This window comes from Chaetura pelagica, unplaced genomic scaffold, assembly GCF_000747805.2.
Source record: "Chaetura pelagica isolate M959 unplaced genomic scaffold, ChaPel_1.0 scaffold472, whole genome shotgun sequence".
Taxonomy (NCBI): domain Eukaryota; kingdom Metazoa; phylum Chordata; class Aves; order Apodiformes; family Apodidae; genus Chaetura; species Chaetura pelagica.
The window spans coordinates 1027685-1040038 of record NW_009952566.1 but is presented as its reverse complement, the minus strand read 5'-3'; the positions used below and the strand labels follow the sequence as shown (position 1 = coordinate 1040038).

At 41.1% G+C, this 12354-nt stretch overlaps 1 protein-coding gene across 2 annotated transcripts in view; it reads left to right on the top strand.

Moving 5' to 3' along the window:
* VPS54 (vacuolar protein sorting 54 homolog (S. cerevisiae)) overlaps positions 1 to 12354 on the top strand; it is a 42694-nt gene that overhangs the window by 25953 nt on the left and 4387 nt on the right. For both annotated transcript variants that reach the window (XM_009993437.1, XM_009993438.1), the window contains exons 15-21: positions 1 to 73; positions 1198 to 1261; positions 3061 to 3166; positions 6450 to 6537; positions 8147 to 8268; positions 8387 to 8467; positions 12149 to 12256. The exon at positions 1 to 73 is cut by the window's left edge and continues 12 nt beyond it. In XM_009993437.1, coding sequence (XP_009991739.1) covers positions 1 to 73; positions 1198 to 1261; positions 3061 to 3166; positions 6450 to 6537; positions 8147 to 8268; positions 8387 to 8467; positions 12149 to 12256 — 642 coding nt within the window. The remainder of the gene's footprint in view (positions 74 to 1197; positions 1262 to 3060; positions 3167 to 6449; positions 6538 to 8146; positions 8269 to 8386; positions 8468 to 12148; positions 12257 to 12354) is intronic.

The window sequence follows — 12354 nt, the reverse complement described above, 5'->3', positions numbered from 1 at the left end:
CCTGCTGAGTTTCAGGATCTTGTTGATTCCGTGGCAGATGGCAGAATTTCTCTCCCTGAAAAAAAGCCAGCAGGTGTGTATCTTGCAGTCCTACTGTTAACTTAATTTATTATCAGCTAATTTTGCTGTTAACTGTTGATGGACATACTCTGATGTCATTCTTGATAGGTGTTTGCTCACTGTCTTCTGGAGGGATCAGAGGGAGGTTTATACCTTTTTTATATTTTTAAAATATTTGTTACCAGTGTTGAAGTTTCTTGTGCTGACCTTAAAAAAATTCTTTAGTTTTTGGAAACCCATTTAAGTGTTAGCACAGGGATGGAATGAGCTACTTTTTTATACAAATATCTCAGTCTTTCCCCAGAACATACCACTGTAGTGTTGCAAGGGATGAAGGAGCATGTGTATGTGCTCAGCCTCCCTTGTGTTAAACAAAGATTGCTCCGTCCCACTACTTCATCTGCCAATTGTTCAAATGACAACCAGCATGCTATGTGGCTCATGAAAGTGCAAACTTGTGTACATTCAAGTATTTACCTTGCCACAGAAACCTCATTTGACCTCAGACAAGTCACTGTTTCCTCCTTGTGTCCTATTTCACTCTGTGTGAAATGGGAATGCGTAGTGCATTCTTACCTTGTGGGGATACTCATCCAGTATGGCAGTGATGAATGTGTATGAACAGCTAGAAGAGGAAGAAAATGTACAGAGAGGGGAAGGAAAAAGGAATATAGGAGATAAGGAGAGTGCATTAGGCATTAGTTATTCCAGTTACGGAACACACCAAATACGCTCATAAATCATTGCTCTCAAAATAAGCTCTTGCCACATCCTTCAAGAAGATAGGAAACAAATAATGTGAGAATGTATAGTAGAAAACCTAGTGGCCTTTTCTGCTTTTCTTCTTCTATTTGTAACCTGTTGTATTTGAAGTTTCTAAGTCCATAATGACTATGGGACTTGGGGGATTTTTGATCTAAAATCCCAGCAGATAATAAAGTAACTTTATGGGAGGTAATAATTATGATAGATGACCAACTATATAATAAATATTGTAAAAGAGAGCAATGCTCCAAAGATTGATTGTGTTTTTTTTCAAGCTTTAGCAAGAGAACACTTAATGTTTAGAAACTAGCATTTTCTGGTGCTTGTTTTTAGTTCCACTCATCCATCTTCCTTTCTTGCTAAAACATCTAGCTATTGAAGAAAGAAAACCAACTGAATTCCTTATTGTTGAAGGACAAAAATATGCAACAGTTGGGTAAGATGCACTCTTTTCTCTTAGCAGTGGTTTAGTTGGCAAGAACTTTTGAGTTGTGATGATGAATGCTCACAACTTTAGCAATCTTATTTAAATAAAAAAACCCCTCTCTGTCCACAGACTAGTTTCTGTTTAGTTCCCAAGCAGTCATAAAATATGGCAAGCTCTTTACATTAAAAACCTTTTTCTTCTCTGAGTATCTAGACTGAAATGTGTTATTTCATTTGAATATATTTTTTCCAATTATTTCCTGAAAATAGTCATGAAAATACAAGTTTGTCTTCAAAGGACACTGTTATTTTTTCTTGCAATATAGTAGGTTATCTCCATGAATAAAAAATACATGACTCCACTACTGAATGATTGCTTATCTTATTCAGAATAAGGAGTAAGAAAATAAGATGTGGGTTATCTCTGAAGCTGCATACACTATTGCTTTGTATCCTGATTGCTTTGGATTGGAAAGTGGTTTCTTAGAGCTGGTTATATCAAAGACATTTTAAAATATATGATACTCACTTCTTTCATTTAAAAGCATGCTGTGTTTCCAAGGACTGTGAGGCTTTAAGCATTAAATATACATGAGAGTGTTTTTAGAGAGGGAGTAAAACCTGGAGATCTCACTCCCCAGAGTCCTAACATCAATCTACCCCAAACTTAAAAGTTCTGATTTACATAATATCTTTGACCAGCTGTCATTTTATGAGTTGTTTCATGATGATGTGTTATTGTTCAGTTAGAAACAAGCTGATGGCTCAGAACTTTTGTGCCAGCCAACTGATACCACTGCAGAAGAGCATTTCAGGTCAAGTAGGAGCATTTGAACATGCTTTTTAAAGGATGAAGTTTACTTAATAGATTCTGTGTTGGATAATCCATCTCTGCTCACTTGAGACTCGTTATATTTAGCTCTGTGAAACAATTGTCAGCTTCATGACAGTGCAAATACTTGCTTCAATTCTGCACACTTCTATGAACAGTTTCATTGTATTTAGTAAAATTAAATGCATTCATAAAAAGCCTAGGTGTTCCCCCAAAATTTCCTGGTGTTTATTTTTAGTTCATTGTTCATTATCTTTCTGCACTCTACTGCTTAAAGAAAGAACGAGATTATATTTTTTTAATGTTAGAATATCTAGTCTGAACATTTGATCTTGCTTTCATTTTCCTGCCATCTGTGTATTTGAATTCAAAGAATCATACCTGCTCTTTGTGGAGCCTTCTGTATTTCATCCACTAGCTCCCAAATACTGCAGTCCCTACTGAATTCAGAGGAAATGGCAGGTGTTGAGCATCTTTGAATATTTGATGCTGTTTTTTCAAGCTGCCCTCAGTATTTCTGACCTCTTTAACATACTCATTACATTCTTTTCAATGGTGGTTGTTGTCTGCATTCTGTGGATGTTTATACTTGCTCAAAGTTGGCCATAGTTATACAGTAGTATAAGAAAGGAGCTTTGGATATTTTTTTTTCCCTGCCGACATCTGCAGAGGGACTTCTAGTTCCACAGCAGCTATTATGGAGATTAAAAACTTATACCAGTGACCCTTAGAAATGTTTTTCTCCCATATATTAAGTACTTTTCCACACATCACCTTGTATGTATGAGTATTCTTTATAACCATCTTTGTGTATATATTTTATCTTTTTCTTCTTCTTCAGATCAATTTAGAGAGCTTATTTAATGATATAGTCTCTAGCATTAAGTAGCTTTCTATCATCATGACTGGCCTGTGTCTGATTTTTCAGCATCTTCTGTGCACTGAGATAATGTATTTGGTTGTTTCCTCTCTTGTAGGACAGTATTGCTGTTGATAAGAATAATCCTTGAGTACTGCCAGTGTGTGGATAACATTCCTTCCATCACCACTGACATGCTTACCCGCCTGTCTGATTTACTGAAGGTATGATTCCAGATGTATTATCTCTGCTAATGAGGGGTATTCAGGGCAGAGAATGTGTCTTACTCTCTGTAATGCTTCATGTGCTTTTATGGTTTCATATAAATTATACAGAATGTCTATAAATTATTGTGTTTGTTATTGTGCCACAAGGTAACCTTTTAAGCTAAGGGCATTTAAGATGCAATTTGTTGTGTTGAATTAACTTTGGGAAGGCAGTTGGTCTTCTTGTTCACCTGGAATATTGGAAATCCCATCTAATACTTCTTGTCATAGTTGCCTGTCCTTCAGACTGGGTGAAGAAAAAGCAATTTGATCCCAGATGCCACAGAGATATATTCAGGAAGGAAATGAGTCTCTTGGCTTTTACAAGTCAGTAGAAGTGTAGTCAGTAGAACCATGAAAAATAGCATGAAATGAAGCTTCAGTTGTAAAACAAAGATGATGAAAGACTGGGACCTTTTTGTTAGTTATTTCTCACTAGAGAAGAGGAAAGCTGGTAAAGCAGACACTGCAAGGTAATAAAAGTAAACAATAAAGAAGCACAGGAATACACCTTAAAACTGTCACACACACACACACACACATACAGGCTCCAAAGCCTAGTGGTTAATTTATTTCAAGGTTTTCGCTTGTGTCTTTGCCCACCAGGATTCTATCAGGTATTAGAGTTCTGAACATAAGCATAATTGATAAAAGATTAAAATATTCTTCTCTTCAAAAGTATATTTTATGTAAGGTGGGACACAGTGCAGGGGAAACACACCCTAGGATATGGAGCTTTAAATAATCTTCCTGTTAGTAGTTCTTATTTGAATAACCAGATACAGGAACTCTCCCCCCTGCAGCCATCATTCAGATTAATCCACAAACTTTCCCCTTTGGAAGCACCAGCCAATGGAAATCAGTCAGTCAGAGACTGGGGATGCTCCTCTTCATCTCTCATTCTCCAGCTGTTGCTTCACTCTAGTCTTGCAGCACCTTTTCACAGGCAGGCAGAATAGCAGCAGATGCCTCAAACTTGGCCAGATTCGTGCCTCTGTGTTACTTCTCCCTACCATATTTTATTTCTTAGTACTCAAACATCATGTGCAGGTTAATTACTGTATTTCATATCTGGCAGCAAGGTGCCATCAATTGGAGAGATTCCAAGAGCAGCTAGCAAAAACAAAAGCTGACTTATTACCTGATTAGTTATTACTAGTGACCCTTGCAGGTCTTACACTTTTTTTTTGTCAACTGTCTGAGCTAGTAGGCTTTGAAGGTAGCAATAGCTAGTCTTTATTGTGATGGAAACTGCAAAGTGTTCCCAGGTGATGACAATCCAGGCAGTTTTGAACTTGGGGCTGCAACCAGTGTCAAATGACACCTGTGTGTCATGGACAAAAACCCCTCGATCATCATTACTGGAGTTTAGTTGGTGCAGACAAGGGAAGGCTTGCAGCCACGGCGCCAGAAGGCAGAAATGCTTTCCACCAAGCAGTCACAAGGAGGAGGTGTTGCTCCTTTGGTGTTTCAGGCATGCTGCTTCATCAGTGCTTTGCAGCAGGCTGCCTGGTAACTGATATCCAAGAAAGGCAGGGGGAGAGTACGAGTGCCTCTCGTCCTTTATAGGGCATGTTTTTGATGGTCTGCCACACAGTGATTTGCTGCTAACCTGAGCTGAATACCTCAGAGGAGATGAGGCTGCGTGGGTCTTTGACTCAGTAGTGGATCTACTTCAGAAGTCCACCAGGAGGCATAAGAAAAGGTCTTGCTTTTCCAGAGGAAGAGATGAAGTGAATGTTAAACAGTTTCAGACCCTGACTTCTGTCTGAGAGTGTATTGTGCCCCTCTCAGGTCAGGGGCAACACACAGCTCAGGTTCAGTTGTGGCACTAGGTCTGGATTGCTTTTTCTGGCCCTGAATACACCACCCTGGCAGCCCAGAGTGAGTGTGTGGGGTTCACAGTTACCCTCTGTGGTCCTGGGTTTTGTGACTGACTCCAGGCAGTAGTTTGAAAAATTGTTCCGTGTTTTTCTATTCAAGGATGGTTCAACTTTGGGTTTGTTCTTGCATTCTTGTAAAGCAAGACCTGTGAAGCAGGTTTCTGCCCTGCCCCCACAATGATCTCTATGAGAGGGAAATCATTTGTGTTGCAGACAAAAGCTGCAGGGCAGCCTTGTCACAATTTTTTGTAACTCTTTCCTCTGGTGCCTGAGAAAGGGTCAGCTCTCCTTAGGTTTTGCCTCCCAGTTTCAACCCCAGTGTTAACAGGACAGTTCTGTTCAAACATGAATCTTGGGACTTCTACTCTCCATTCAGTGCAGGAATCAGAGACAAAAACAATGGCTCCTCTGTCTCTACTGCATAATCCAAGTCAGTCTAGAATATCCGGTGTCTTCAAGCCAGGTGACGGAGTGGGGTTCCAGAATAAGACAGAATATGCCAACAGGAACTGTGTTATTGTCCAGAGACTTCTGCTGACCTGAGTGCATTTTCATAACTAGAACTAAGTTAGGAAGATCAAGTAATGAGTCATCCAGTGTAACTGGAATTCTTACAGAATTGTTTTTTGACATGCTTAACATCTTCGTGCATCATTTCTTAATCTCAGTATTCTACACAGATTCAGCCACCTCGGCAGCAGCGAGTTTCAGTATTTTCAGGTTTTCTTTAACATCAGCAGTGGGGAAGGGGTAGATCCAGAGCAGGAGTTTGTTTGTTGGTCTTTTCCATTCTGGTATTACACTTGTCTGCTTTACTTAGGAAAACTAGTGAGATCCTTACACTACACTCCATCCAAGGTCCTGGTTTGAGAGATATGATTTATAGATTTCTAGTAAAATGCTGCTGTTATGTGTGACTTTTGAAGTAAGGCTGAACATAGCTAGTCTGCAGCAAGTCTGACTTGCTGCTTTTCTTCCATGCTCAGAGAAGCCTTACCCAAGGGTTTTGTAGAGAAGCAGAAATTAGTTCTGGAACTGAAATAATAAAGTAGCTGTGTTTTTAATAGCAGTATTTCTGCTTCACTCTGCTGAATTGCTGCCTTGAGTGCTTCAGCTTAGGTTAAAGTCACGAAATACTACAGGCCACTGAGAACGAAGAGCAGTGAATAAACTTCCTTTTGTCTTTCTAGTTAACAGTGACTGGCCTCCTCTGTACTAAGGAGTATGTGAAACTGGTACTGGCCTTCATAATAATCTATTAATCTTGCAAAATTATATTTATGGTGTTTCTAAACTGTGATTATGTGTGTTTGTTGAAGAGTCAGCAGGCATTTTCACTGCCTTTTTCTTTCTCACAGTATTTCAACTCTAGAAGTTGCCAACTAGTGCTTGGAGCTGGTGCATTACAAGTTGTTGGTTTGAAAACAATCACTACAAAAAATCTAGGTATGGATTTCTATATTTAAAATGTCAAAGCTTGTTATTCTGCCTGTTAAAAAAAAACAAACAAAAACCCCTAAACATTTATTGTAATATGTGTTTGTGTTGTGGTGCTGTGTGTAAGAGGGTGATAAGATCTTGCTGGTTGGGGCATAAAACGTGTAAAAGCCAGTGAATTGTCTGATTAAGGGCTGCACTAAAATCCATCAAATTCCTTTGCTGTCTACTGTAAAGCTCGAGTGTGTTACATGAAGGAAACTGAAGAACAAATATACAGGATAGCAAGTTTTCCATGAAAACATTGGGACTGCAGGAAGGTGTAGCTGCTTTCTCAGCAGTGGCTTTGGCATGCTTGGGAGCTGCTTGGTGTTCAGCTCTTGAGACAGGAGGTAGGCAGGTAGAGGAATGCAGCCCAACCCCTGTCTCCCCATGCCTTTTGCTGAGCTGTGCAGGCCCACCTGCCCTGGGGGGCCATGTTCTGTAATGCTGTGTCCACACACTGCTCCTGTGGGTTGTGAGTGCGTGTCAGTAACATCCCAAGTGATTTCTGTGGGTGGCTCTTCATTTGGATAGTCAGTCTCTGTGGCTGAATGTCCTGCTGCAATCAGGTAACTTAAGGCTTGTTGTCTGTGTGCTGAATCCAAACTATGATTTGGGCATTAAGAGTTTCTCCTTTTCAGCGTGCAGCTGCTGAGCTGAATTGCCAGCCCCAAGTCGTCTGCCAGGATTGCTTTAGCTGCTCTGAAAACCTGGGGAGGAGAACTAGGTGCCCAGTTCCATGCTACAGAAAAGCCTGAGACACTACTTGAGACCTCCAGCTTTGAGCTATATCCTGAAATTAAGTGCCTTTAGTTGATGGGTTGAAGCAGGTGTTTGAACTTGCAGTTCCCATGTTTAAGGGTGTCCTGATTACCAGTCTGCAGTTCCCTTTTTTAAAGAGAGGAGGGTGAGTTGAGAGGATTACCCCAAAGAAGTCATGGGCCATAGTGTTGGGACAGACATAAGTGAGCAGAGAGAAGCTGGGTTGTGCCTTTGCTCTGAAAGTTTTGGCCAGTGTGATGACCACGCTGACACCACCATGTGTCCTGGTGCTGGCTTAGGCCCTGGTGGACACAGGAGAGGCTTGGTTTTGGGAATCCTGCTGGCATCATAGGCTGGGAGCAGTCTCTGGCCAGCTCAGCACTGGCATGGCAAAGCGTTTGTGTACACCTCCTGCAGAAGAAATATTGACGCCTGGAGAATGTGACTGCGGAGGTTATGTAGCTGATCAGTCAGGTCTTGTGAGATCTCTCTGATGTCTGCATGTGCTCAGGGCTCAAAATGTCAAGTAGGCAGCAAAAGCCTCTTGTAAAATTAGTCCCTTATGCTGTATCTCACAGAAGCTGGGTGTGAATAGCCAGGTACTAGCCTGGGGTCTTCACTAGGTTGAGTTTCCCTGTGGAAACAAATGCTTACCTCTGTTTGTTGTGGGGTTTTTATTTGTTGTTTTTTTTAAGAAAGCATGTCACATTGTGTCAGATCTGTTGCTTATGTTCAAGGAGATACAGCCTATACAAAATGTCACTCCTGTGTAATAATTATGTTCTTTTTCTTTCCCTGTCTCCTGGATTTCCAGCCCTTTCTTCACGTTGCCTACAGCTAATCGTACACTACATTCCTATTATCAGGGCTCATTTTGAAGCTCGACTGCAGCCGAAGCAGTTTAGCATGCTCAGGCATTTTGACCACATTATGAAGGTAATTCTTCTGGCATTTCCTAATTAAACACAAAGTTCCGCTTTTCAGTTGTGCTCATATTCATTCAGAATATGAATGCCATTAGATAGTAAATAAAACCTGCTTTTTTCCATTACAGGATTATCACGACCACGTAGCTGAAATTTCAGCAAAGCTTGTTGCCATAATGGATAGTTTATTTGACAAACTACTCTCCAAGGTAATGGTTTATGGAAATAATTATACACTCTCTGGATTGCAATTGGAGGCCTCATTGTATACAGTCTAGATGTTTTCAAATGGAGTCTTAAACTTTCCTAATCAGGACTTGTTTGAACTCCTTTAAACTGCACAAACACGAAGCTCTGTGCTGTACTTGTGAATGTGTTTTGGTTTAACATTCACCACCTGGGTGTCATTCACCATCACTCACACCACAAACAGAAGTGCTTGTTTACTCCTTCAGCAGTAACAGAAACGCTTTGGCTGGTGCAGATGCTCTGGTGTTCAGAAACTGAAGTGCTCTTCTACCCCCAGCAGTTTAATCCACTGACAGCGCTTGTCTGCAGTCAGACTGAGCTGGTTCCCATTTCCTGCTTTTCTCAATGGTGCTTCTTTGGAAGTGGGTGGGGTGTAATTTCTTGCAGCTAATAAGACAGCAAAAAACTGCTGAGGAGCAAGATTTCTTGGAAGGGAAGAACCAACCTGGCTATCTGTCTGTAGGCCTGGGAGCCTAGAGGTCTGTGCTAAGCAGTTCCTGCTGTATAGCAGTGTTAATAACTGTCCAGTGAAGTGCTCCTAGGGTTTTTTGGGTTTTGAATACTTGTCAGTGGAACAGACTGGTCCTTGGCTGGATCCACTCACTCTGACTCACCTCAAGGTGGAGTAGACCAACAGAGGCTGATCCAAGATGGGACCTCCTGGGCCCACAGATCTGACAGATAAAATACGTGAGCTTTTAAAGTGTAGTGTTTTGCTTTGGATCTTATGCTCTTTAAAAAAACCCAATCAAACAATCAAAAAAACCTCCAACCAACCAAAAAACCCAAGCTGTTTGATAAGAGCAATTATTTCTTTAGTGACAGATGAGTTGGTTGGCCTGGGCCAACCTCTACCTAGTAGGAGCGTGTGTGAAACACAGCGTCTCCCTGGTGGAGCACAAGCTGGGGACAGGCTGATGGGGGGGATGGAGTGAGGCAGCTGTAACAGGCATCATTTCTGTCTTCCTTGCTGCTTCTATTTTTTTAATTGTTTATTTTATGTTGTGCTTTTTCTTTTAATCTCTTTCTTTAGGCTTTCAAATAGTGTTACCTAAACTTATGGAGAAAAAACCCAAAGCTTTTAAACAAGGATTCCTTGCCCCCTGTTGTGTTTACACTTTTTAAAGCATGTTTATGTCCTTTTCTAAAGATCCAAATAGTGTTCTGCTGTTTTTTCAGTTTCTTGCCCTATATGAAAATACCTGTTCTATAAAGTAACATGGCTTTTTGGTCACTTAACTCTTATCTCTTGAAAATAAAAGACAAATGCAAGGATTTAGATTACTGATACAAGTTAGCCCACAACAAAACAGTAATGCAGTCAATCTTGGTGATGGTGGTTAGTAAGTATCCATCCCTTACCGTCCTTCCATCTTTACAGTCCATTCTCCATTTGTGACCTGGCACTGAGAATATTCCTGTCTTTCAGAGCTCTTAGAGGCTCGAGTGAAAGTGCCCGGCTCGTGTGAATGCAACCCACAGAGTACAGGACAAAAAGAGACCATATGTTGATTTGCCTCCATTCCTAACGTACCTGATAATTTGGGTCATCTTGTTTGTGAGATAATGAAATCTTGGCACTAAAGGCTGTGAAGAACATAAAACCAGGAAATTTGCAAATGGGCATGTCAGCGCAACCGTATCAGCGTGTTCTTTTTTTATATGTTTTTGTGAAAGTCTAAACATTTCAGTGCCTAGTGGATGATATGGTCACCTGCTTTAAAGCATGTGCATCTGCAGGAGTGAGCCAAACAAGTTTCATAGCAGTGTGTGTCCAGCGTGCTTCAAAAACAAACATTGCATGGCCTAGAAACCTGCACTGTATGGTTTGGTCCAACAGAAGGGATATTGACCTGGCATTTGGGTAGTATGGACAAGTTAGTTCTGCATTTCCAGGCTCTGCTTCCCTCTGGGAGCTCCTTAGAACAGGAGCTGTCTTCACACAGTGCCACGGTGGTGAGGCCACATGCTCAGCAGGGCGTTTCATAGCAGCACAGACAGTTCACAGCGTCTGTCTGTTAACTTTGGCAAGGAGGTAAACCAGGAACAGGGATATTTACGAAGTGAAAAAGTAGGTTTTTTTAAAAGCTAGTCAAGGAGGTAAACCAGGAACAGGGATATTTACAAAGTGAAAAAGTAGAAGGTTTTTTTAAAAGCTAGAAAAGTTTGTGGGGAAAAAACCCGATGTGAGTTCTTAGCTCTGTTGGAGCTTTCTGTCTTGTGACTGTTTGGACAGAGGAGTAGTAAATTTTTGTCTGATCCCCCATGGCATTACACACTGACCTTAGCTAGAGATAAAAATGGCACCTTGGAGGTCTGAAGCTCATGTTTCTTTCTGGTGCTGCTGCTTTTCCCTCATCATGATGAAGAATGTGAATTGTCTGTAGTCATGCAAAAGCCATTGCTGCCATTTGCCATTTCCTGGCATACTGGTAAATTATAAATCATTTGTTGCCCAATTCTCATGTCTTGAGGCACAATCCTGGATGCTATGCAGTTGCCCCATGCAGGGAGCACAGCTCCAGGAGCAGTAAGCACTATTTTTCTGCTAATTCTGTCAAAATTAGGTCATTGGTTTGGCTTTTACTCAAGGACTTTCTCAAAACTACCTATTTCTTTTTTCCTGTCACACTTGGGCAAGATTGGTTGTCTTTTGCAGTTCAGGCTAGCATATGAGAGAGCTTCTCCTCCAGTATGTTTGTAAATAATTTAGTTATAATGATTCAGCTCTTCCACTGCATTGTGCAAGGCTCTGTGGGGAAGTATCGCCCTACCGAAGGTGACCTACCAGTGTTTAACCCAGGCCTGTGCTGGCACAGCCTCTCCACCAAGAACTGAAGAGCTGATTTTGCTGGGACAGTTTTTCAAAGTTCTTCTGAAATCATGTTCAGATCATCCCTGTCCAGGGTGAGGACATAAGAATTTTGTTCCCTATTTAGCAAATTTCTTGCCACCTGGTGGTTTCCAGTGTTTTGCTTCTTGGATCTCAGCCACAGGGAGAAGGGACGTTGTCTACTTTGTTTTCCAAGATATTTCTGCAGTGGTTTTGTGTTGTGGGTTTTTTTATGGCCAATATTGAGTTTTCAGGACTTTTCTCTAAGCTTTCCTTTCCTTGTTTCGTAAGAAATTTGGATGCATGTGAACTTAGGGAAGTGGTTTTCTCTCCTGAAGTACTTGAGGGGCTTATTAATCAGACGTGGAACTGCTCGTCTGTCATTGACTCATGCAAATCTGAAAGAGAGGACCAGCTAGCAGCCCACATGGCGTGCATCTGCATAGCTGGCACGGTGATTATTCTCTCTGCATCCGTAATTCATGGAATGGAAATCAACAAAAAATGAGCAAAGAGAAGCAATTCAAACTAACAAAGATGAACAGAGAAGTTGGGAAATCCTCCTGTTTCATGCTGCTTTGAATGTTACTGTTTGCTCATAAAGCAGGATGTGCTAATAGATTGTATGATGTGAGTCCTTGGCTGAATCAGATGATGCCCAGCAACCATTTTAATTTGTGATGTGTGAGTTGAATCTTGATTCATGACAACATTAGCAATGCAGGACTTCAGATGGCTGTTGGAAACACCCTGTAAAAGCTGGTTTAAAGTGGTAGGAAGAAACAACTGGTTGTGTTTTCATTTGCAGTATGAAGTGAAAGCTCCTGTTCCTTCAGCGTGCTTCAGGAATATCTGCAAGCAAATGGCAAAGATGCATGAAGCTATATATGATCTCCTTCCTGAGGAGCAAACTCAGGTGAATGTTATTTTTGAGGTTCCTGTAACACCTCCCTTGCAAATGCACATGAACTCAGTAACAAGAGAGACTTGTGCTTTATCTATGGGGGGGGGGGG